Raw genomic sequence first — 27065 nt, 5'->3', positions numbered from 1 at the left:
CCAGATGATACTGAGAGTAAATTCCCATCCATAGGTGTCCTTTGCTTAGTGACATTTGAGCTCATGTGGCATCTCCATTGCAAAATCCAAATAGCACAGCCTAGTCAAAGAATTCCCTGATGATATCCTTTCGAAAACTTTTAGTAGTAGGTGATGACTAATCGTAACCTGCATCTCATCTAAAAATAAGTATCAAGTTTCTCAGAGAAAAATTACACACCCCAACACTACTGAACACAACTGCTTGCCAAGAATTAGAGTCACTATCTGTGAACTGCCAGTTTCAGTGTGAAAAGGGAGGAATGAAAGTGAAGCATTTGTGTTTTCTGCCTGTCAGTTTAAACTGTAAAGAATTGTTTGCCTGTTGGTGTATAGCATTCAGGTTACAACCCTGAGTGAGACAGGCAAGCATTGCACTTCTTCATAGAATGTTAGGGGATTTCCAGTAGGAGTTTCAACTTTGATCACTCATTGGTCGGAATCCAAATCTTTTTTTAGATCTGTAGTCAAATACTAGTTTGGAGCTTTGGTCAGAAGTCGAAACTGACTTAAGCTTTGACATTAAGTATGCATGAAAACAGGTGCTAGAAGACAATTTTAAAGTGCAAAAAATTGCTGCTTCTAAAAGCCTTTCTTATACTTGCTATATAAAACGATACAATGTAAAGCCCTAAACCGTGTTCTAAATCGTCGTGATTTCTCATCTCTTTGACTTATTGAGGACTGATGGAATTACAACCAGGTAATTTCCTCAAGATGCTAATGTGTTTGCCTCCTACTCGTTACAATGCGTTTCAGGGGACAAACACTTCTCTCCTGTTTTATAAATAGAGAAACACAGCTTCCTTCCGCCCTCTTATCTGTAGCCCACTGCTGAAATCAAACATTTTGTGATCACACTTTGAAGCAATAGTTTCAGCAGATTACTGGTATTGGATGGGGATTAGTCCAGTGGCATACAAAAATAATAATATCTACCACCTGACCTGTCCTCTGATCTCCAGCCTCATCTACCCAGAATTAACAAGGCTGAAGCCCAGCTGCTAATTTTGCCCCGCAAGCCACATACCTCTTTTCCCTCTCAAGCTGCAAGTACTTCTCCATCTCAGTAAACAGCCCTTTGTTCACCTAACTGTCTAATCCCAAAACCCTGAAGTTAGCCTCACATCTCACAATCCATCCTTCAGCAACTCTTGACTTCTCCAAGTCCCAAGTCCAGCCATTTTTCCATGCTTCTCCACATCATCCTCACTCATAAAGTTGTTCTCACCCTTTGTCCCGAATACAGCAGTGGCTTCTTTACTAGCCTTCCAGCTTCCTCTCTGGCATCCAGGCCCCTCCAAAGGCAGTCAAAATGATGTTGTAAAATACAAATCTGATCTTCACTTGACCTAAAATCATTCCATGGCTGCTGTCACACTTAGGAAGAAATCTGAAGTCATTACCGAAGCCACCGTGACCTGGCAGAACATACTCTCTCCCTTCCTCTCTCCTTTCCTCTCCATTCGAGCTACCTTAATATCCTTACCTCCCCTGAAATACACACACACTGCTTCTTCCTCAAAGGTCTGACAATTTTTGTCTGGAACACTTTCCCTTTAGATATGGTCACAGTTACCCCTTCATGTCCCTAGGTTTCAGCTCATATGATTTCCCTGACTATCCCAGCTCAGTAGAAATTGTTCCTTTGGGATTTCACCCTTCATCCTGCTTTGTGTCTCTCCAGGGTCCTTGTTACTAACATTGTATTCTGCGCTCATTTATTAATTCAATGTCAGCCTAGCCTATGGAATGTAAGCTCCAGGAGGGAAGAAAGCACTTCTGATTTATTGATTGTACCCTCCCTGGTGCTTGGCCCATGGTATGCATGCAACAAAAATATTTGTTGAATGAATTAATGAATGGATGTGCAAATTGCCTTAACATTTACTTTGAGAAAAATGTTTCCAAAACACTCCTGCTGATGCTTCATCACTGAACCAGTATCTAAAATGAAGAACACCCCACTTAGAATTCTAGAAATTCACAGTTAGAAAGGAGCCTTGCCACTTGCTGCTTTGACCCCATCTCATTTTAAAGATATGGAAACCAGCCCTGAGAGATCAGGGATAAGAAAGCTAGTTGGTGGCAGAACTGATTGTTAAGCCAGGCATAGTAGACTGTCCTTTATGCTTCTATAGATTAATTCTGTTTCTTTGAAGTGGTTATAACTGTGTATATACGGGCAAATATAATGGAACCACAAAATCTCAATTCCTCCTTAACTTTCTGCTCTGTTGGAAATAAATTATTTGCCACATAATATATGTAAGACTCTAAAAAAAAACATAAATTCATCAGAAATGGTCCCATATGGGCTAGACAAGCTGACCACCCTGTCACACTCTGCTGTCCCATTAGAACTACTTAAAATATTAAAATGTTGAAAATATAAGACTTTTTACTAAGTTCTGCCTGAATAATAACTATTTGTAGGTAGACATATTCCCTATTGTGAATACTTTATAGTTTCACATTTAAGTCTTACTGACCACTAACATGCCTGTTAACTGGTCTTTCTATGAGAAAAGATACGAGAAGAAAAGCAAGAAATAAAATGCAAGAACTCTGGGATCAGACAGCTAGGACTTTGATTCCTGGCTCCTTTTACTAGCAAAATGACTTTAGATAAGATTCTCAAACTTTCTTATCATCAGTTTACTTATCTATAAAAGTATTGGGGCATATGCATATATATATGATATTTTTTTCAAATTGAGAAGTTAACACGATGTCAGGCAAACTAAGGATTTTATATGTATTATGTCATTTAATCCTCACAACAGTCTTACAAGAAAAATGGTTCCATTTCCTATTTATACAAGAGGACTCCAACACTCACCAAGATTAATAGACCTGAAGTTGCACAGCCAGGAAAGGATAAAAGTAGGAGTCTCTGGGCTGTCTCCCATAAACTTCACACTCATAACCCCTTGGAGGGCAATTATGGAGAGGTAATGACATAGAGTCTGTACTGGTTCCCTTGGAGGGCAATTATGGAGAAGTAATGAAATAGAGTCTGTACTGAGCACCCCTCATGGCCTTATGTATCAGAGGTACTCAACAAATAAATGTTGCCCACTTCTCTTCTCTTTCCCCACACAGACTAAATAAATTACCTTGGCTAATGTGCTTACCTTCCTGGACCAGAGCTTCTCATTTTAAATAAATAATAGTTCTCCCATTCAATCCCCAGTACCACCAAAAAAAAAAAAAAAACCACATAGTTCTCCCTTTTCTCACTACAAAAGCAATACATGCTATAGATCTTTTTTGAGAAAAATTTATATATGAGGAAACTAAGTTTTGTACAATACCACTACCCAAAGACAATCACCATTACATGTAAGCATAGGTACTCAAAATATCTCTATCATCTATCTATCTATCTATCTATCTATCTATCTATCTATCTATCATAAAAATACATATTTCTTTTGAGGAGCAAAATTGGAATCATCCTATATACCCTGCTATGTAATCAATTCTTTATATACTGATATATTGGAAACATTTTGTCTCATCAAATGTTCTTCTAAAACATGGTGTTTTATAGTTGTATACTATCCATAGGAATAATAATAGTAATAATAAGGTAAGTAAGATTATGTGTTAGCACTTATTTAATTCTCAAAACAACCCTGTGACATAGCTACTTTTATTACCCATCATTTACAAATAAATTAAGCCACAGAGAGGTTCAATAACTTCACTCAGATAGCCCAGCTAATAAGAGGCAGAGCTAGGGTTGGAATCCAGGCAGATGGGCTCTATAGTACTTTGTCTGAAAAGGAAATATCATGGTTTTTTGATTAACCCTCTTTTATTAGAAATCTAGGTTGGTTCTAATTTTTATGTTGTTAATAATAGTATAATAAGCATGCTAATGCTAACTTTAGTTATCCTAAAATTAAAATAACTGAAGTAATAGATACTCAAATTGTTAATACTTTTGGAAAAAGTGCCAAATTCCCCCCCCTCAAAAATACCATTTTATCACTGTAGAGAATATTAATAAAAGAACTTTCTAAGTTCCCACTTCTTATTGGTTTGTTTTATTTTGGTTTGGTTTGGTTTTTCTGGTACTATGGTTTGAAACCAGAACCTTGAGCTTACTAGACAGGTGCTCTACCACTTGAGCCATCCCCTATCCTACTCCTTTCTAATATTGATCAGTCATTATTTTCTATTTATATTTATTTTTTAGAATAAAGCAAAGATTTATTAGGATGCCATTAAAGAAAAACAAATGGTGGCAGCCTAGCAACAAGGAAAATGTCACTACTGCTGCACCAATATGGAGTCAGGGGCAGGTTTTGATAGAGTTTATTTCATTGCTTGTTTCTTTCTCATGGGCCTTGTAAACTGCTCATTATTTTATACATCATCAGTTTGATAGTGAAATGGTACCTTACTGTTATTTAAAATTTCCAAAGTAGTAATTGTAAATAATTTCTTTCCATATATCTATTGACATTTTTACTTCTTCCTAGGATAAATTTGTATAATACCTTCTGTCCAACTTCTACTACCATATTTTCTTATTAATTTTTCAATATTAAATACATTAGCTTTTTGTCCTTTATCATATATATTTCAAATTTTTCCAGGTTTGTTTTTTTGCTTCTAAATATGTTTGAGGTTTTTAAACATACACAATGTTGAATTTTCTCATATTTGTACCTTTGCTTCACAACTGCCAAATGAGAGAAATTTGGTCTATTCTTTCTAAGACACTTGAAATTATAAAATTGTATTCTATTTACCTTGCTTATTACTGTAAACAAATAACTCATCAAACAATTGCATATCAAAGAAGTTTTGAAGGGCTGCAAGACCCTAAGTTCAATTCCCAGCCCCTCATAAACAGAGAGAGAGAGAAGGAGACAGAGAGAGAGAGAGAAATATCTACAGTACAGTAAGTATTGAGGTAGGCACTGGTGTTAGAAAGAAATATAAGCACTTCTGCACGCTGTCAATTTCTTGTAGCCTGCTAGAGAGAAAGGGGCAAGTGGAGAGAGTACTACTGCAGAAGGGCGACGACAGGAGGGTTTCTCACAGCTCTGGGGCACTGCTGATATGAAGCAGGTTGATGCTTGTGCCGAGTTCCAGAAGCAAGAAGTTAGCCAGGCAGGAGAGGGAAAGGGCTTTCCAGGCACAGCAGCAGCATTTTGTAAGCCTTTAAATGCCAGGCAGCAGAATTTGATCTTTGGTCTACATATTGGAAGTTGGGTTTTGTTTGTTTGTTTTTGGCAGTTTTGAGGCTTGAATTTAGGATTTCATGCTTTCTGGGCAGGCACTCTACCACTTGAGCCACTCCACCAGCCTTTTTCTTGCTTCAGTTATTTTTTGGATAGGGTCTAGTGCTTTTTGCCCAGACCAGCCTCCAGCCCCAATCCTCCCACCTCTCCAAACCTCTGTGTCCCACAGCTAAAGATATGGCCCAGTACCTACCTCTGTCTCCCAAGTAGCTGGGATTACAGGTGTGAGCCAACATGGCTTGCTTCATCAGAGAAATAATCTAGTCACTAACATTTTAATCTAGCAGTAGAACACAAAATGGTTTAAAAAAAGGAAAGGCAGGAGGAGGTAAAGAACAGGCCGGAGGTTAACTAAACAACTCAGATGAGATGAGAGAGGCAATGAAAAAGGAGATGTTAGTCTATAAATTTAATGTTCAATCTGTTTTAAAATTTTTATTTTGATTTTTTTTTTTTGGCAGTTCTGGAGTTTGAACTCAGAACCTTGCACTTACCAGGAAGTCACTCTATGTCTTGAGTCACACCTTCAACTTGTTTTCGTTTGTTTGTTTGTTTTTAACTTGATAAATTTATCCTGAAATTCACCTGCTTAAAAAAAAAAAACTATGTCTACAAAATGTTATTTTTTGAGGTGGAAAGGAGAGGAATAACATTGAAAGGATCTATCAGATGTCTAGTGTTATTACTGATTCAGGAATAGGCAATAAAAAGAATGGAATAGAGAAAAAGTATTTCTTAATCAATGTATGGAAACATGGAAAAGAACAGACTCTTTAGTTAGATGGTGCTGGAAAAATAGACTAACACATGGCTAGATGGGCCACCACATGGGGTAAAAAGTAAGACTAAGTTCTCTGCTTCAGCACAGAGACACACACAAATTCCATAAAAGTTACAGGCCCTAAGTTAGAGCAATGCTAATTATTACAGCATACATGACTTAACAGAATCGAAGTTTATTTCCTACTTGTGCAGTAACCGATCCAAGGTGCCCTGGTTGGGGGCTGGGGCATGGGCTCCATGCAGTCATTCAGGAACTCAGGCTGCAAAGGCACTGCCGTCTTCAGCACCTCACTTCTAAGGGCAGATGATGGGCAGGAAAGAAAAAGTGATAAGGTGCAGTGCTTCCCTCAGCCTGGAAGTGATATTTATCACTTCCGCACACTTCCCGTGAGCTAGAAGTAATGATGTCACCCTGCCCAAGGCAAGGGACTGGGAAATAAGGCCCCTGGTTGGGCAGTCATGTCCCAGAGGTAATTCCACACCATCCCAGAGGTAGTTCTATACTGTGGACCACACAACTGTGGCGGGCAGCCAGCCGCCTTTGCCACAGACACCATTCCAGTTAGTAATGGGCTATACAAGCATATAGATAAACCAAAAGAAAATACAGGAAAATATTTTTATAATCTTGGATGGACAAAACCATTCTAGATAACATAACGTCTGACTTCTAAATGACATAAAATCTAGGACTCTGTTTAAAAAAGGGGGGAGACAATAGTTAATGCTAGATTTATAATTCCCTGAGTAATATGAGGAAATACTTAGAAAGGTGTTTATCATAATACTAAACAGTAAATTTTGGCTATTACTATTATTATTAACATTAGCACTCCTTTTTATTAATAAGGAGTGAGAAATAGGTGTTTCCATACATTGAGGGCATTTTGATATCTATCACAATTCAAAATGTGCTAACACTCTAACATCAATTCAACTATGATATATTGTAAGAACTTTGGTAAATCTCACAATGTTCCCCCAGTAAAACAATAATAAAAATAAATAAATAAATAGATTTTTCTCAAAGTCAAAAAAAGATACCCATAAGTGGAGTCCAGTAGCTTCCGCCTATAATCCTATCTAGTTGGGAGACTGAGATCCAGAGGATTATGGTTCTAGGTCACCCCACACAAATAGTTCAAGGGACCCCCATCTCCAAAATAGCCAGAGTAAAATGTAGTGGAGGTGTGGCTTAAGTGATACAGTATCTGCTTTGCAAGAGCAAAGCCCTGAGTTCAAGCCCCAGTTCCACCAAAAAAAATAAAAAAGAATAACCATAAAAATAGATAGGCTTGTTCAGTTCAACATCATTTTAATAACAAAAGTAAAAGTAACCTAAAAATTCATTAATAACAGATTGATTAAATAAATTCACTTCCTATTTTATTCATATGTATAGTGCCTGGATATTTTGTAGTAACTTTTATATTTATTACTTTAAAATACATATTTCATCAAAATTGTGCAAATTTTAACTTATAGTGAAGCCATTAAACATAACTCAAGGAACTGGACATTAAAAGGAGTGTGAGAGGGAGAGAAGCTTTAGGAATATTGTATTTGTTGCACTTCCAGAAAGAACAAGATAAGATGACTTTAAAGTGCAAGAGGGAAATTTATGTTAGCTATTAAGAACTTTCTGAGGCTCTAAAAAAGAAGAAGAAGAAAATTAAGGACTGGGTCATGACTCAAGCAGTAGAGCGCCTACTTAGCAAGTACAAAGCCCTGATCAGGTTCAGACACCAGTACTGTGAAAAAAAAAAACCTTAAGCCGGGTATCTCCAGACAGTATGTACGCTCTGTGGTTTGCCTCTAGAAAATTTATCTGTTCTTACAACTACTAGCTTAAAATGGTTCAACCTTGTTCTAAATTCTTCCCACTGTGATTTTAAATTAAGCTAAATTACACCTTCTAAAAGACATATTGTGTGGTGTATTCATGGTAACAAAATGCAGCTCTCCAGTGCAGATGTAGAGAGTCCTCCAGTCCATGACAGGGTAGTGCTAGATGTAAATCCACCTTCCAGTGACAGCTTTTTGGTACTTCAGTGACTAATCCCTTTTCACCAGGGTTCATAGTGATCAATTCATATTGATTTCACTGACTAAATAATACTTGAACAAAGTTCCAGTGCAATCTAAAAAAAAACCTCATTCACAATCCCTGTGTGTCTTAAATACTATCACTATTTACTTCTTTCAAATCTTTGTGGTCTCCTCAAATCTCAAACATTCATCAAGAACTCATGCTAAGGGATTCGATAAGTTTGTGCGCCTACTTCATAACACTGCCTAAGCCTGTATTTCACATTTCTACTCAGCCACTTATAATCAATAACTTTATTCCCAGCTTGATCATATCTGTCTCCTTTGGGAGAGGCAGAGTTTAGAGCTCAGGATTACACACCTTTTTTCATGCAATTTAGAGTTCCTCCTTATTTATTAGCAGCTCTATTTCTTTCTCTAGCCCTATTTTCTTTTGATACGCCCATAAAAGTACCATCTGTTGTTAGCATCATTTTATTTCTGCTTCATCCTCCCTGCACACTCCCCTGAATGCTTTATGCACTAACAATTTAGTCTTGATTTGCTATCCACCTGCTTTTGCAACCTCCCCCTTTTGTTTTCCCCACCCCCATCCTGCCCTCTATGTTCTTTATCCCAGAAGTGGCTATGGTGCTCCATAACTCTTAAAAGCACAGCTCTGGAGTCAAGTAGGGGCCTTTACTTCTACATTTGTAAGCACATGGGTATAGTACTATCTGCTACACTGGATTGTATGAGGGGTTAAATATAACAACATGCCACAGAGTTTCCCACCTGCAGCACTATTGACTTGTGGGCTGAGCCACTCTTTTCTTGGACTGTCCTGGGCATTGAAGAATGCTTAGTCTCTAACCACTAGGAACCAGTAGCAACTCCTCCCTTATTTATGACAACCAAGTGCATCTCCAGACATTGCCAAATGACCCCTTGCCCACAAAAGTGTCCCCCCTCATAGTCATTGGTGTCCAATGACGTCCACCATACCTGGTACACAGTAGGGACTTGCTGGGTGGTTGTGGATGGATGAAAAGACATTTTAGTACAAGGATATAATATAATGCTTGACCCTCACTACATAAATGGATGAACAAACAAACAGGAAGCCATTCAAATGAACCTGATTCTTTCTAATAGTTGTGGCATACTGCATCTATTTGCCGATGAGCAGTAAGGGCTCTTTCTCTACCTTATACTAAAGTTTATATTTTCACAAAACACAAGGCTCCTGTGTTTCAATAAATATTTCAGATGAATAACTAATTGCACATCTTTAGCCACCCTCCCAATTTATTTTGTAAAGTATAATGTATGATAGCTTATATTGCAGTAAAATTTAGTGCTAAATCTTGAAGTGATCCTTTGATAAACTTTCATATTTATTTTAAATTGATGTTCCATGGATGTGATAAAAGAACAAAGTTCAAGCTACTTTTAAGTGTTTATTAATGTACATTTGTCCTATAATTTCCATATTTCAGGCACTGTTCTAAGTGTTTGGGGTAAATTAGTGAAAAACAGTACAAATGTTGTTATTATAGTTAGCCACACTCAAAGAGCCATTTATAAGGTATGGCGCTAGTCACAATAGCTAAGCATGGAAACAACCAAGATGCCCCACTACTGATGAATGGATTAAGAAAATGTGGTATTTATACACAATGGAATTTTACTCAGCCACAAAGAAGAATGAAATTTTGTCATTTGCAAGTAAATGGATGGAACTGGAGAACATCATCATAAGCAAACTTAGCCAAGCTCAGAAGGTCAAAAATCAAATGTTCTCCCTCATATGCGGATTATAGACCTGAAACAGATGCAGTAATATTGTTGGACATGGGTCACACACTAAGGGGAGAACGTGCACAGGAGGAATAGGGAAAGGGAAGGAAACCTAAAACTTGAAACTGTTTGATGTGCCCACTGTAGAGAAGCAAATAAAGTAATCTTAAACTAGCAGAGGCCACTATGGGAAGGTGACCAGGAAGTAGTGAAGAGGTCTGGTAGAGAAGAATCAATTTGTGTTGTAATACACGTGTGCATGGAAGCAATGCTAGGAATCTCTCTGTATAGCTATCCTTAGCTCAACTAGCAAAAACGCTATGTCCTTCTTATTATTGTTTATGTCTTCTCTTCAACAAAATTGGAGAAGAGGGCAGGACAGGTTCTGCCTGGAAGCTAGGAGGGTGAGGGGAGAGGGCTGGGGGAAGAGGTGGCCCAACAATGTCTACACATGAATAAATGTATAAAAAATAAGGTATGGGGCCACAAATTAATAAATATATCAATAAATATGAAAGAAAGGACTATGCATAACTTCAGTCTTAGCCTAGGAAATATTCTAGGTGGTACTGACAGCAATACCAGTGGATGGCTAGAACCCAACTAGAAACATTTTTGTGACTGCATTCACTGCTTGCCATTTGGTTGCTCATCTTTGATTTCATTTTGGTGAAGTCTGACTTTCCCAACTGATCTGAATTACAATGGAAGTATTGAATCAAATCTGCAGTTACCTTTGCATATTTTGTGCCTTCAGACATTTAGATTATGATTCACTCTGTGCATAATTTTTAAATTATCTCAAACTTACAATGTTCCTTTTTTTTCTATAGTTATTCTCTAACGAATTAACTTTATAGCATACTCTTTGTGCTATACTTTTACAGATTGATAGCTGTTTAAAAAAAAAAGAGTATAAGCTTTGCACTCGTCACTGCTTCCTCTGTAAAATGGGACCTGTGTGGTGCCTAATCCATAAGCTTTTTATAGGGATTAAGTGAGATAATGTCTTAGAACACCAGGCAAGATTGTAATTTCTATGTACTATCTTTTCTGCACCCCTGCTAGCCATTTACTTATTTCCACTGTTTCAAATATTTCACATAGCAAATGAAGTGTTATATCTCTTTCTTTATATTTATAGGATGTGAGATGTTATATTTAGGAGGATGTGAGATTACAATGAAATAAAAGCAAAAATAAATATCCAGGGAGTGGGTGGGAGGTAAGAGGAAGAAATGGCCCAAACATTATATGCACATATGAATAAACAAAAAAAAAAAAAAATCCAGCAGGGCCGTATAACTAATGTTTCTTTGTAAGTCACTATTCTCAGAGTAAATCCCTCCAAATGATGTAAAACACGATCTCTGTTTACACACACTTGTTCTTTAAAATATTTTCTCTCATTGAGTGCATATATTAAAAAGATTGAAAGATCCCAAATCAATGACCTAATGATACATCTCAAACTCCTAGAAAAACAAGAACAAGCAAATCCCAAAACAAATAGAAGGAGAGAAATAATAAAAATAAGAGCTGAAATCAATGAAATAGAAACCAAAAAAACCATACAAAGAATTAATGAAACAAAAAGTTGGTTCTTTGAAAAAATAAACAAGATCGATAGACCCCTGGCAAACCTGACTAAAATGAGGAGAGAAAAAACCCAAATTAGTAGAATCAGGAATGCAAAAGGGGAGATAACAACAAACACCATGGAAGTCCAGGAAATCATCAGAGACTACTTTGAGAACCTATATTCAAATAAATTTGAAAATCTAAAAGAAATGGACAGATTTCTAGATACATATGATCATCCAAAACTGAGCCAAGAGGAAATTAATCAGCTGAATAGACCTATAACACAAAATGAAATTGAAGCAGCAATCAAGAGTCTCCCCAAAAAGAAAAGTCCAGGACCTGATGGATTCTCTGCTGAATTCTATCAGACCTTTAAAGAAGAACTGATACCAACCCTCCTTAAACTGTTCCATGAAATAGAAAGGGAAGGAAAACTGCCAAACACATTTTATGAAGCCAGTATTACACTTATCCCAAAACCAGGCAAAGACACCTCCAAAAAGGAGAACTATAGGCCAATCTCCTTAATGAACATTGATGCAAAAATCCTCAACAAAATAATGGCAAATCGAATTCAGCAACACATCAAAAAGATTATTCACCACGACCAGGTAGGCTTCATCCCAGGGATGCAGGGGTGGTTCAACATACGAAAATCAATAAACGTAATAAACCACATTAACAGAAGCAAAGACAAAAACCACTTAATCATCTCAATAGATGCAGAAAAAGGCTTTGATAAGATCCAACATCATTTCATGATAAAAGCTCTAAGAAAACTAGGAATAGAAGGAAAGTTCCTCAACATTATAAAAGCTATATATGACAAACCTACAGCCAGCATTATACTTAACGGAGAAAAATTAAAACCATTCCCTCTAAAATCAGGAACCAGACAAGGATGCCCACTATCTCCACTCCTATTCAACATAGTACTGGAATTCCTAGCCAGAGCAATTAGGCAAGAAGAAGGAATAAAAGGAATACAAATATGTAAAGAAACTGTCAAAATATCCCTATTTGCAGACGACATGATCCTATACCTTAAAGACCCAAAAAACTCTACTCAGAAGCTTCTAGACATCATCAATAGCTATAGCAAGGTAGCAGGATATAAAATCAACATAGAAAAATCATTAGCATTTCTATACACTAACAATGAGCAAACGGAAAAAGAATGTATGAAAACAATTCCATTTACAATAGCCTCAAAAAAAATCAAATACCTAGGTGTAAACCTAACAAAAGATGTGAAAGACCTCTACAAGGAAAACTATACACTTCTGAAGAAAGAGATTGAGGAAGAATATAGAAAGTGGAGAGATCTCCCATGCTCATGGATTGGTAGAATCAACATAGTAAAAATGTCGATACTCCCAAAAGTAATCTACATGTTTAATGCAATTCCCATCAAAATTCCAATGACATTCATTAAAGAGATTGAAAAATCTACTGTGAAATTTATATGGAAACACAAGAGGCCACGAATAGCCAAGGCAATACTCAGTCAAAAGAACAATGCAGGAGGTATCACAATACCTGACTTCAAACAATATTACAAAGCAATAACAATAAAAACAGCATGGTACTGGCACAAAAACAGACATGAAGACCAGTGGAACAGAATAGAGGATCCAGATATGAAGCCACACAACTATGAGCAACTTATCTTTGACAAAGGAGCTAAAAATATACGATGGAGAAATAGCAGCCTCTTCAACAAAAACTGCTGGGAAAACTGGTTAGCAGTCTGCAAAAAACTGAAACTAGATCCATGTATATCACCCTATACCAAGATTAACTCAAAATGGATCAAGGATCTTAATATCAGACCCCAAACACTTAAGTTGATACAAGAAAGAGTAGGAAATACTCTGGAGTTAGTAGGTATAGGTAAGAACTTTCTCAATGAAACCCCAGCAGCACAGCAACTAAGAGATAGCATAGATAAATGGGACCTCATAAAACTAAAAAGCTTCTGTTCATCAAAAGAAATGGTCTCTAAACTGAAGAGAACGCCCACAGAGTGGGAGAAAATATTTGCCAATTATACATCAGACAAAGGACTGATAACCAGAATATACAGGGAACTTAAAAAACTAAATTCTCCCAAAACTAATGAACCAATAAAGAGATGGGCATGTGAACTAAACAGAACTTTCTCAAAAGAAGAAATTCAAATGGCCAGAAAACACATGAAAAAATGTTCACCATCTCTAGCAATAAAGGAAATGCAAATTAAAACCACACTAAGATTCCACCTCACCCCTGTTAGAATAGCCATCATCAGCAACACCACCAACAACAGGTGTTGGCGAGGATGCGGGGAAAAAGGAACCCTCTTACACTGTTGGTGGGAATGTAGACTAGTACAACCACTCTGGAAAAAAATTTGGAGGCTACTTAAAAAGCTGGACATCGATCTACCATTTGATCCAGCAATACCACTCTTGGGGATATACCCAAAAGACTGTTACTCCAGAGGCACCTGCACATCCATGTTTATTGCGGCACTATTCACAATAGCCAAGTTATGGAAACAGCCAAGATGCCCCAGCACTGACGAATGGATTAAGAAAATGTGGTATCTATACACAATGGAATTTTATGCAGCCATGAAGAAGAACGAAATGTTATCTTTCGCTGGTAAATGGATGGAATTGGAGAACATCATTCTGAGTGAGGTTAGCCTGGCTCAAAAGACCAAAAATCGTATGTTCTCCCTCATATGTGGACATTAGATCAAGGGCAAACACAACAAGGGGATTGGACTATGAGCACATGATAAAAGCGAGAGCACACAAGGGAGGGGTGAGGATAGGTAAGACACCTAAAAAACTAGCTAGCATTCGTTGCCCTTAATGCAGAGAAACTAAAGCAGGTACCTTAAAGCAACTGAGGCCAATAGGAAAAGGGGACCAGGAACTAGAGAAAAGGTTAGATCAAAAAGAATTAACCTAGAAGGTAACACCCACGCACAGGAAATCAATGTGAGTCAATGCCCTGTATAGCTATCCTTATCTCAACCAGCAAAACCCCTTGTTCCTTCCTATTATTGCTTATACTCTCTCTACAACAAAATTAGAGATAAGGGCAAAATAGTTTCTGCTGGGTATTGAGGGGGGGAGCGGGAGGGGGTGGAGTGGGTGGTAAGGGAGGGGGTGGGGGCAGGGGGGAGAAATGAACCAAGCCTTGTATGCACATATGACTAATAAAAGAAAAATGAAAAAAAAAAAAAAAATAAAATATTTTCTCTCATTTCAAGTGACATACTCCTTATTATGAAATTCCAACATTACAGAAATTAATAATTTGGAAAATTATTAATTTAATTATTAATTTAACCTGACTCTATAGATAACTAATGGTATTAATTGTGTATAGTCTCACGTTTTTCTAACCGTATATAAATTTTTAATTTTTATTTTATTCATATGTGCATACAATGTTTGGGTCATTACTCCCCCCTTCCCCCTGCCTCCTCCCTTCCCCCCACCCCGTCCCTTACTCCCCCTGCCCCCTCACTACCCGGCAGAAACTATTTTGCCCTTATCTCTAATTTTGTTGAAGAGAGAGTATAAGCAATAATAGGAAGGACCAAGGGTTTTTGCTAATTGAGATAAGGATAGCTATACAGGGAGTTAACTCACATTGATTTCCTGTGCATGTGTGTTACCTTCTATGTTAATTCTTCTTGAACTAACCTTTTCTCGAGATATCTAGTTTTTTAGGTGTCTTACCTATCCTCATACCTCCCTTGTGTGCTCTCGCTTTATCATGTGATCAAAGTCCAATTCCCTTGTTGTGTTTGCCCTTGATCTAATGTCCCCATATGAGGGAGAACATACGATTTTTGGTCTTTTGGGCCAGGCTAACCTCACTCAGAATGATGTTCTCCAATTCCATCCATTTACCAGAGAATGATAACATTTTGTTCTTCTTCATGGCTGCATAAAATTCCATTATGTGTAGATACCACATTACTTGATCCATTCATCAGCAGTGAGGGATCTTGGCTGTTTCCATAACTTGGCTATTGTGAATAGTGCCGCAATAAACATGGGTGTGCAGGTGCCTCTGGAGTAACCTGTGTCACAGTCTTTTGGGTATATCCCCAAGAGTGGTATTGCTGGATCAAATGGTATATCAATGTTTAGCTTTTTAAGTAGCCTCCAAATTTTTTTCCAGAGTGGTTGTACTAGTTTACATTCCCACCAGCAGTGTAAGAGGGTTCCTTTTTCCCCGCATCCTCGCCAACACCTTCTAACCATATATTAATACATACTTTTACTAAAATAAGACTACATCATACATAGTATTTTGTAACTTCAAATGTTTTCAAATATGTCTTCCAACTGAGGATGTGGCTCAAGTAGTAGAGTACCTGCCTAGCAAGCATGAGGCCCTGAATTCAAATCCTCAGTACCACACACACACACGTGCATACACGTACACGCGTGCATACACACACATACTCAGTGTCTGCATCAATACACTTAGTTCCTTCTCAACAGCAGAAGCTCAAAGACGCTTTTGGGGCTCTCTGGGCACCTACCCATAGAGGCACACAGAGTTTAGACCTGACTGGAAAAAGGCCTTTGGCTGACCTTTGAACTGCCAACCATTGACACTCTCTCTCCAACAACCAACCCTAAAAGAAGTGTGACTCCACAGATCCTGTCAGGTCATACTAGGAGCCCAGAGCTTTCTCGTGCAGGGAGAAGGATGATTCGAATGGAGAATGCACACTCATACAGCAGTTAATCTGGAAGACCATGGGAACATTACAAATACAATACCCTTGAAGTAGAACTCCTGTTTGGAGTGTGGAAGTCCAGTCATGCACAACCCACTTGAAGCAGGAAGTTCTCCTTGGGGATATTAAGGTCAAGCTAACACATTGAAATTGCTCCAGGAAGCCATTCATCCCCACTTCACGTTAACCATTGCAAAATCTACTTCCCACCTCTCAGACATTTAATCTTGGGGTGATTAAGTTCTTTTGTCTATGCTTTTATTAGCTGTCCTTTGTCTCTTATTTGCTTACAAAATGGCAGATTTTTTAAAACCAAATCAACATGTCAAATATTTAAATATGCAATTCCCTATAATGTACAGCATATATAATTACATATGCTATTGTAACAAATGCAACATTATTTAATTTGTGCACCAAACTTTCACGTAACTGACAGACTAGGTATAGAGAGAGTCTATATGGAGAACCTAGACTATCCAGATTTATTGTGGACTGACCTAAACAATATGCAGTGTTCCAGGCTTCACAACAGTAGGGAATTTGGGGCACAAAAGAGATAGGAACTTGGGGCAGGGCTGCCAAGGGAGGAGGAAGATGGCAGCAGGGGCCAGGTATTTAAAAAAGAAAAAAAAACTCCAAATGGATGGATGAAATTTTGAAACAACAGCAGGAACTTTTGGGCCTGGATTGTTTCAAATACTCAACAGAGTTTTCAAATAGTAGCGACAAAGATGATCAAGTTTTAAATAGCCATGCAGCAGTGAAGGCACTGTTTGTAGAAGGTTATTGTTTTGTGAGGGGAATACTTTTTGTCCAGGGGACTACTTTGCTCCAGCAGAAGATGGAAATGCAGATATTGTGAGAGCCACTGAGGACTTCTGCCAGTTAGTAGCCCAGAAGCAAAAGAAATGGGCAGATTTGCAGGTTAGACAGTTTAGTTCATTCAAATGGTTTTCCTGATCCTGATTTAGTATTAAAGTTTGGTCATATGGACAGTACATTAGGCTTTCTTCCTTGGCAAATCAGATTGACTGAAATTATCTTTTTGTCTTCCCACCTAAAACATCAGTTGGAAATAAACTTATAAATGGGAGAGTATTGGAGAATGCAGAACATAAACCTACAATTCTGAGCAATTAGCAGCAATGTTTTAGAAGCTGAGATTTCAGAGTTAAAGGCTTCAACCTCTACTATTTTGTTGTTTTTGTGGGGAGTAGAGGGAGTGATTAGAGCTGTTCAGGTTATTGTTTGGGGAGGGGAATACTTTTTGTCCACTTTTTCCTAGTGACCAAACTGATTTTTAAGAATAATATATTGACTTATTAAATGGAAGTATTCTGATTTTAGGGTATCTTCAGAAGACTAGAGTCCTGCGTCACTCATATGTTAAAAGCTTCCTCACCTTGAGAGGAGAGAGCATACCTGTTTTCAGATATCCATCCATTTTCATTTCTTCATTATAGTCAAAAAAATGTGACTTGAGAGTGTTGCTCTGGTGTCTGTGCTCCAAGTTGTAAGATCATTTGAAAGAGAACTCTTACTCAGTGTATTGAAATAAAAAATTTTTAAAGTTTTAATTATTAAATATTTATATATTGAATGAGGCAGTTACAAACAAAAAGAAGCAAATACATTGTAATCTTAAAAATAAAGGTAGACAATTTACTAAAAAGATGAAAGTTTTGATTTCCTTTGTTTTTGTGTAATGAGTAATATACCATATAGTAACCAAAGTTGATTTAAAAGAAAATTTCTGCTAGCTATTTTTATTTAAAATAAGCATTTGAGAGAAGTTACCAAGAAGCTCTTTTCCTTAAAAGTAATCTGTTCCTCTTTCGAATAATATCTGAGATTTTTATTCAGTAAATACCAATGGTAACTTTGTATAAAAGATTAAGTAAGATTGAGAACTGGGGAGGGAATAAAATATTACCAAAGTGTATAACAATAATTTTACATGTTCTCTTTTATGACAGAGAGTAGCACTGGTTCTGTTATTTTAAAAATAAGTGATTTTTTGATAGGTGCTTAGTGTTTTTCCCTCAATGCTGATCCTTGGACAGAAAACAATCTTTGTATTTGATGGACACTTTTTAAGAAAACTCTTACTAAGAAATGTACAATAGTTCTGTTCATTCAGAATGGATTAAATACTAGGTCTCAGAAGTCTGAAAAATAGCAAAGAAGACTGGATTTGGAAAGCATGGTGTGGAATTGCTTGTCAGCCTCTAAAGTGATGAAGAATAAATGTTTCAACTTTGGATTTTAAAAAAGAGAGAGATGAACTTGTTCAGAGAGAAAACATTACACCAAGCAAGCAGCACTTTCACTGGTGGGTGGGCTCCCATGCTTCTGTCACATTGACCAGGGAGTCATCATGCTGGGGACTGAGGCAGGAGCTTTAGCTGCAGACAAGAAAGCTAACAAAACCAGAGGCGCTATGAACCCACCACCACCACCCACCCTTACAGCTTCCGGAAACACCCAGGTCTCTAGGCCATTGTCCAATTTGTTGAAAGTTAAATATTATGTGGTTCAAAATTGCACAGATAGAGCACAGGATGGCCAAGGGTTCAGAGCTAAAGCCATGGCTCGGTCCTGTCTGCCTTTCATTCTTCAGCCATCAGGGAGCCTAAGTGAGGCTGGATTTGAGATCTGCATGTTTTTTGACTCAGAGATCAGAAATAGCGTTTTGAGAAATTAAAATTCCTCCTCACGTGACCTATGGCTGTCTCAACCTGTTTCTTTCAGATACCATTGTTCTTATCGCTTCAATAGCAGTTGTTTCTGCAAAAACTCAGGGTAACATTTTTGCCACGTCCGCACTCAGAAGTCTCCGCTTCCTACAGATCCTCCGTATGGTGCGCATGGACCGGAGGGGAGGCACCTGGAAATTACTAGGCTCAGTGGTTTATGCTCACAGCAAGGTACAGTTTGCTTTCTGGGTTTTAGAGTAAGCCTTTTCACTCTTTTCATTCAGTGTGTTATATTTAACATGCCTATTAACAAGCAAACGGTTGTTTTGGAACTTGGTTAAACCAGTTTGGGGATGTGATATGGGATGGATTATTTTTAAATTATTCTAAACAGCCTAGAAGCAGTAAAGTGAATGGAATCATGAATAGATCTTTTTCTGCTTCTTTAAAGATGTTTCACCTCTAAAAATCTTTCATCCCTTTTTTTACCTAGGAATTAATCACAGCTTGGTACATAGGATTTCTGGTTCTTATTTTTTCATCTTTCCTTGTCTATCTGGTGGAGAAGGATGCCAATAAAGAGTTTTCTACATATGCAGATGCTCTGTGGTGGGGCACAGTAAGTATAAAATTCTGTTTTTGCTCACTAGATATTGTGAAATGCTTCCTTTGAATATAATGGAATCGTTCCAATGAATGAACGCAACAAAAATATTAAGTCCCAAAAGGGACTCGTGAAAATATACACTATTTGTAATTGTCTGAAGAGTTATGGCAGTGATGGGGATTAGGGCTAGGTTTTCTTTTGGGGCAAGAAGCAGTGGAAGGAGCCTTTCTGTCATCACAGGGCAAGGAGGAACAAAATTTACCTGAGCAGATGCTGTTAGCCCTCCCATTCACCCCCATTCCCTCAACTCCCCACCCCCAGCTGCAGAAGCAGGCAGGAGTGCAGGACTGAAGTGAGGGCCCTAGAAGTGCTTCCGTTGTTCCCACCTGCAGGACCAAGTCACCCAATAGTGCACACCTTTCCCACAGCTGGGACAGATTCCTACCATTAGGGCACAGCCTAGGGAGGGAGGAGGTAGAGGGAACAGAATGACTTGAGGCAAAAGAACACATTCATCCTTGGTAATGTTCTAGGACGAAGTCTCTTGTTTGTTCCAGTCTCACCTTCTCTCCTTACACCCCCTCTGCCCTGACAAAAATCATGTTAATGGAGACAAAGATAACCTTTATGTTGAGATTTTCATAAGGTGTAGAGGTTCAAGAATGTGTTTGAAATGACAGCTTTCTCATGAAATCTTAGCAGAGTAAGCGAAAAGGGAAAAAAACGTGAATTGGTAGCTGAAGAAAGTTAAGGGAATAATTGAAACTTAGAAGAGTAAAATGCAGTACAAAAATGAAATAAATGAATAAATAAGTAGAAAGCTGAGTCCCATCTGTGAGATCAGAGATGATATGCACCTAATTTCAAAACTTTCCATTCAAAATCCTGCTTTTCCATTGAAGAATAATTTTCCAAATTTATTGTTGCAATTCTTATGCAGACAGAAAATAAATGTGCTAATCATTGTATGTAATTCATCTTTAACATTTTAAGTCATTATCAGTGACAAAATCAGGGAGATTTTACAACCACTCAGAGTACTATCTACTGAGAATAACAGAGGGACACAAACCAGCATACAGTACATGTATATATATGGAAATGTCACAAACTCCCTGTGTAACTATCATATACTAATAAAAACAAAGTACTGTCCAAAGAACAAAAGCATGTGTGATCAGGAATATCAAAGCAAATAGAAGGAAAACTGAGGGCTGGTGGAGTAGCTCAAGTGGTAGAGTAACTGCCTAGCAAGCATGAGGCCCTGAGTTCAAAAACCAGTACCACCAAAAAAGAAAAAAAAAAGTGGGGGAGAAACTGTCTTCTAACACCGTGTGGGAAGGAAGGAAGTCAAGCATCCACCAGACATGATTCATTTACATGTGTGTAGACAAGAATTATTTTGCATTACCATGAATCTTCTATAACTTACTGAGTTGTAAAATAGCTCAAAGACCATGATGGTGCAGAGCTCCATTAAATCAGAATCAATAACCTGGAAAGGGTATACTGTGTACAATGCACAGTTGTCCTTTGAAGAAAAAATTTCCCTTGCATTGTAAAGACTTTATAAAGCAGTCATTGGAACTTGTGCCCTAATAAGAATTTCACAGGATATAGCAGTGTTTTATGTACTATATAAATTACATTTTTATTTCTTTAAGGCATTCCAAAGGGGCATTGTGTGGAACTATACAAAATTTATAGTTAGATAAAGAATTTCCACTCTCTTTGGTCCAACAGAATAAAACCCTTATAAATCATTAGTATTTTTCCTTTTTTTTTTTTTTGGCGGTACTGGGTTTTGAGCTCAGGAATTCATGCTTGCTAGCTAAGCATGCACTCTACCACTTGAGCCACACGCCAGCCCCTCATCAGCAATATTCTTGAGTACTAGCATTTTGCTGAAATAAAAATATATCATTTTCTTTAGCTGTGATTAAACATGGCTAAGTGTTGTTTTGAGGAGCACAGATTTAAGTTCTGGTTGTTCATTATTCCACTACTCATCAAAAGACCATCCTCAAGACAAGGAAAATTTGTCAGAGCTGTATTGAGCAGAACTTGGTATATTTGTTGGTTGTGTAGTAGCAATAAAATAAATAGCCATCAGAAATATATTCACTTATACTTTAAGACTTTTAAAAACTTATCTGAATAAATGTCTGCTTGTGTGGTAACAAAGCATTCTCTTGGTTGAATACTTTGGTTTCCAACTCCTGCTCTTTATCCACAAGCAATATCAGATATTTTGAAAGGAGAAGAGTAGCAGCCATTTGACATTCTTAAACACCTTTCCTACATAGACAGCAAATGAAAATATACTACTCGTGGTGGACAAACTGTATAAACTGAGGAACCAGGAGGCTTTTCTTGCTACCAATGGTCTATCATCCCATCCTTTAATTCTGATTTTTTATTCTCTTGGGTAATTTCTAATATATTTCAATTACTGAGGCACTCAGCTGCACCTTTTTCCTCTTGAGGATACAGTCTGAAAGCTCTTTCTCTTTTCCATGAGTCTTGCCTTTCTCCTTATTACTAATAGGAAGCCAAATCGGGCATTAAACAGTGTGTGGGAAACTCTTAATATACTCACTTAGTCACCAGCTTGTTTCTTCTGCAGGAATAACACATGAAGCAGGTTTTTGAAGGTCATACCTGTGACTTTTAGGGAGAAACAAAACACTTTCAGTGATCTCCACTTAAATTGCACTGTTTTGACTGATGTTGAACCTGTAGTTAACAGGTTTCTGAACAGCCTAATTATGTTTACGTTTTAAAAAAATCTACCCTTGATATGAGAATAAAAATCTTCCAATATGTCAAGGTTCTAGGAGTAAAAAAAAAGGACTTGTTATTCTAAAGCAGGTTTGTTGATATTAACTGACTCATTAATGATATTATCTGAAGCCTAAGAGAAGATGAAAAGTAAACAAGAAGACTTATTTCTATTCATTGTCAAAAGAACAAATACTAAGCCAGTTGCCGGTGACTAGTTGATGCCTAGCTACTTGAGAGGGTAAGATCAGGAAAATCCAGGCCAAATGGCAAAAAAAAAAAAAAAAAAAAAAAAAATTCATGAGACCCAATCTCAACAGAAAAAAGCAGGGCATGGTGGTACATACCTGTCATCCCAGCAACTCAGGAAGCAGAAAATAGGAAGATTGTGGTCCAGGCCAGCCTGGGCAAAAAGCAAGACCCTATCTCCTTAAAAAAAATAAAATAAAAAAGAGCTAAAAGGGCCAGAGGCCTGGCTCAAGCAGTAGAGAACCTGCCTAGCAAGTGTGAAGTCCCAGTACTGCCAAAGGAAAAAAAAAAAAAAAACCCTAGGTCTTAGTGTAAAATAAATAAATTTTATTATGTGTCAATAAAAACCTTCATGAAAAAGTTGTCTACATAATTTTTAGTTAAAAATCTTCCATGTTGTATGTATGGGCACCTTTATGAATAGGGAACATGAGATCACCTGGAGTTGGAGTGTTTCTTAGTGCAAGGGTTTGTTGAAAAAGGAAATCCTCCTTATTTAGACTCTGAAGAATCAACACTAAGTATCAAAATGCAATTTGGGTTATACAGGTAGAGTACCCCAGTGATTCCAAGTGTTAAATACTAAACTTCTTCCTAGATGACAGTGAGGGCTGCCCCAAAACTAACTTTTGCAGAGATACAGCAGGTGATCAGCCCTGATCAGTGTCAATAAGGATTTAAAGCACTTCAGCCCCTGAAGTAGTTCCACACCAAGGAGTGATTGTGCCTAGCTTGCTGAGTAAGTAAGATAACAGATCTTGGTACCAAAACTGTTGCTAGTGCTCAAAGGTGGTGTTTCCTGTTGGTATAGACATGGCTGTTGTAGGTGTTAAATGGCAGGGCCTTTGCAACAAGAGCTGTGTGCTTCATTGCAGATCCTCAATTTGAGCACAGAAGGGGCTTGGGTTTTGGAGGTTGTGATGCAAAAATGCTCTGGCATCTGAGGTGGCTGCTAAAGAGGCAGAGTGTGGAGGAGGGGAAATGAGTAAATCCAATATCTAAGGCCCTGGCAGGTCCTGGAAAAGAGGCCCCTGTGGTTGCTCAGAGGAGCTCCACTCAATGCTACTTCCTGTTACTGTTTTCCTACTTTTTAACTGCTTTTGATTTATTCTGAAATAATTTAGGAATGGATTTTCCTGAAGTTATTCTCCATTATTATCATCTCCTTTCCTACTATTATTTTTCTCCCTTGGATTTGCTTTAGTTTTTTTCTGAAATAATTTAGGATCAAGTTTTCCTGAAGTAATTTTTCTGGTAATAATCCTGTTTTTGAAAAACAGTTTTTCTTCAGAAAACCAGAAAGTTCTCATAATGAAGATAGTTTTGTGGGGTTTGAAAGAAAAGATGTATGCAGCCATAGTTAGTATAAATCTACTCTGTTTCATCTTATTATTGCTGTACTGGGGGTACATTGTGACATGTACAAAGTGCTTACAATTATCCTTACTCAAATTCACTGCCTTGGTCACTCTCCCTTATCCCTTCCCTCCCTTCTTAGAACAGTTTCAACAGCTATCATTTTTCCATTTTCATACATGAGTACCTAATATTTCCACCATATTCACCCACGTACACCCTTTCCTTATATCCTCCCCCACTTCCACTGGTGCCCCACCCCAAGGCAGGACCTGTTTTATCTTCCTGACCTTCATTTTTGTTTTCATATTTTTTCTAGCAATAATTTTCTTTTATATATATATATAAATAGAGAGAGAGAGAATTTATTTTGTTATTGTTATATTGTGGGTACATTGTGACACTTACAAAATTTCTTACAATATATCATAGTTTAATTCACCCCCTCCATCATTCTCCTTTATCCTCCTTCCCCCATTCCTGGAATAGTTTCAACATGTCTCATTTTTCCATTTACATACATGTGTATGCAATTTTAACAGAATATTTCCACATATTCAAGAAAAACACTTTTGTTTAAGATAACTACACAGGGAGTTTCATTAGAACATCTATATATCCCAAATTGGTCATCCCCTCCATTTTTCTCCTCTCTACTTTAGTCCCCTTCTTAAACCTGTTGAATCACCAGGTCTAAATATTCTATATTCATTCTTGCATAGATAGTACATCAACCATATTCACCTTTTTTACTTCCTTCTTTTACCATCTCTATCCTGTTAGTGCTCTCCACTTACTGTGTTCTGTTTTTCATTCTTGTCCGTCTTTGTTTAAGTGAGTGTTCATTGGTCAGTGGGATTTTTGCCTTGATATTATACCTGTACATGCACTGTGCTTAAGTCACTGCACTTCCTCATCCTTTTCTCCCTATCCTATATTGTTTAACGGTTTTCACTGTATTTCATTGTGTCTTGTTCCTATACATATGTGATGTGTTTTACTATTATTTGCTTTCTTTCTTTCTTTTCTTCATCCTTTGGGCTCCTCTATCTGTCCCACTTTGAAGTACATGCTCTGTATACAATATTTGTGTGTCTGCAGTTCATGCTGAGAATCTTACAATCTTTCTCAACAAAAGATTTTACACAGAGGCTCCATGTGTAATGTAGTTTCCTGTGCACTCAACAAGTTGCACATTCCAAATATATGCTGTAAGCTTCATCTTCCTGCAATAAGAACTTTGTGGAATGATCAAAGATGCCCTTGGCCTTGGTAATACTGGTTGTCCTTCAGAGAATCAGCCCTCCTTAGCCCTCTTCACATTGGGTTCACCAGTACAAAATATTTTCCTGCAATATTTTATAAGACACTGTTTCCTAACTTGGTGCCAATATATTAAATTAAAACAAATCTTTGTTTCTTACTGTCAGTGCATTGCCTGCAGCTATCAATGCTTTATTTGGCCATAAGAGAATCAACACACCAGCTCCAAACTATTCAAGAGTATTCTGAGCTACTGAGCAAAAACATATACCCGAGCCATTACCTAACAACAACAAATCCTAGCTGTGGTAGGAATCTCTAAGTCTCTTCCCTACCTTAATGCATGTATTTATGAGGCATAGTGTTCATAAGCCTCTTTGGAAAATTCTTTCCTAAGAAAAATTCTGTTCCTCTAATAACACCATCTCATATATGGCTCTGAACACTTTTTCTCAGTGAGCGTTATTTCATGAGCATTGACACATGGTGTCCTGAAAAGAACAGAAGACTTTTAGTCAAGAGACTTGCAATCTAGCCTCAAGATTATGATTTCAGTAGAAGCATGGCATTCGGCAGTCATTTAATAGCTTGGTATAAATGGAGGTTGTCATATTACCCAAACCTAAAGCTACTAAATGTATGAAATGAGATTAGGACACACAGATGCTTTATGAAGTGTGAGGAAAAGGTCAGTCATAACCATTATTGTATATCTGACCACAAACCTGGAAGAACAATGTGAGTGACAATGTCCTGAGCTACCTGCCATACTATATAATGCTATCACCACACGAGCGTCATTTTTCACATTTTTATTAACACATATTAATTTCACAGTGTGGAGCTTTCACTGTGATGTTTCTATGCACACATATAATATACTTTGATCAATTCACCCCTTTCTATTACTAGTTCTTATTTCCCTTCCCCCCACCCTTCTTTTTTATCTTTCTTGCAATTCTAATGAGTTTTAGTATAACATTTTCATATATGCCTACAAAGTCCTTTTAGGTTTGAATATAGAAAACCATTCTGATCCACAAGTTCATGGTCAACAAATTTCAAAGCTGACTGCACAGATTCCATGACCACCCACTGCCTGATCAGTGAATAACCTAGAGAGGAGTGAAAAGAGAAGAGAAGGAAAGAGAAGAAACAGGAGGAGAGGAGAGAAGATAGGGGAGGTGAGGGGAAAGGAGAGGGGGAAATTGTTGACTGTGCCAATAGAATCATCCTTCCTTAAAGGGCCTCCTTATGGGGAAGTCCTACTGTGCTGCAGAAATATCAGTATCCTTATCATATAAGGATATGCAGTATATCCTTAACTAGTTCACATGAATGCATTAGCTGTAAGCTAGTATGATAATTATATCTTCATAATTAGGCCAGTAAATATTTAATGATTTCTCACTTGAAGGAAAGAGAAAAAATTTATAGGAATTATTTCTTCTATTGAACAAAAAACTATAGCCTAACCAGTGTGTAAATTATAATTTGACAATAGAATCTCCCATCATTTTTTTTTGTAAGGGGGTTGACATGGTCTCACTTTGTAACCCAGTCTGGGCTCAGTTTCCCAAGTGCTGGGATTACAGGTCTACACCACCAGGCCTATCTCTGTCATCCCATTTTTTTTTTAATCAAGAAAACTTGGAGCAGGAGCAGAATTTGCATTCTGAGGAAGAATTCTTCACTCCACCTCAGACCTTGCTACCACAATTATACTTTCCTGCCAAATTTTCAAACTACCAATTTTCAGAAAATATCTTTTCTTACCTGCATAACTGTAAGTGAGCATATGGAAAGGAGGGCAAAAATTTATCAGAGCTGTTCTTATCTGCCAAAGCACCTTTGAATAA

The 27065-nt window shown here is 37.5% G+C and overlaps 1 protein-coding gene across 5 annotated transcripts in view; it reads left to right on the top strand.

The window, feature by feature from the left end:
* Kcnq5 (potassium voltage-gated channel subfamily Q member 5) overlaps positions 1–27065 on the top strand; it is a 525873-nt gene that overhangs the window by 410725 nt on the left and 88083 nt on the right. For all 5 annotated transcript variants that reach the window (XM_074079876.1, XM_074079868.1, XM_074079860.1 and 2 more), the window contains 2 exons: positions 19006–19181; positions 19444–19569. In XM_074079876.1, the coding sequence (XP_073935977.1) occupies positions 19006–19181; positions 19444–19569 (302 nt within the window). The remainder of the gene's footprint in view (positions 1–19005; positions 19182–19443; positions 19570–27065) is intronic.

This window comes from Castor canadensis, chromosome 1 (genome assembly GCF_047511655.1).
Source record: "Castor canadensis chromosome 1, mCasCan1.hap1v2, whole genome shotgun sequence".
Taxonomy (NCBI): Eukaryota; Metazoa; Chordata; class Mammalia; order Rodentia; family Castoridae; genus Castor; species Castor canadensis.
The sequence above is the reverse complement of the archived record's forward strand: the minus strand, read 5'-3'. Positions and strand labels throughout refer to the sequence as shown.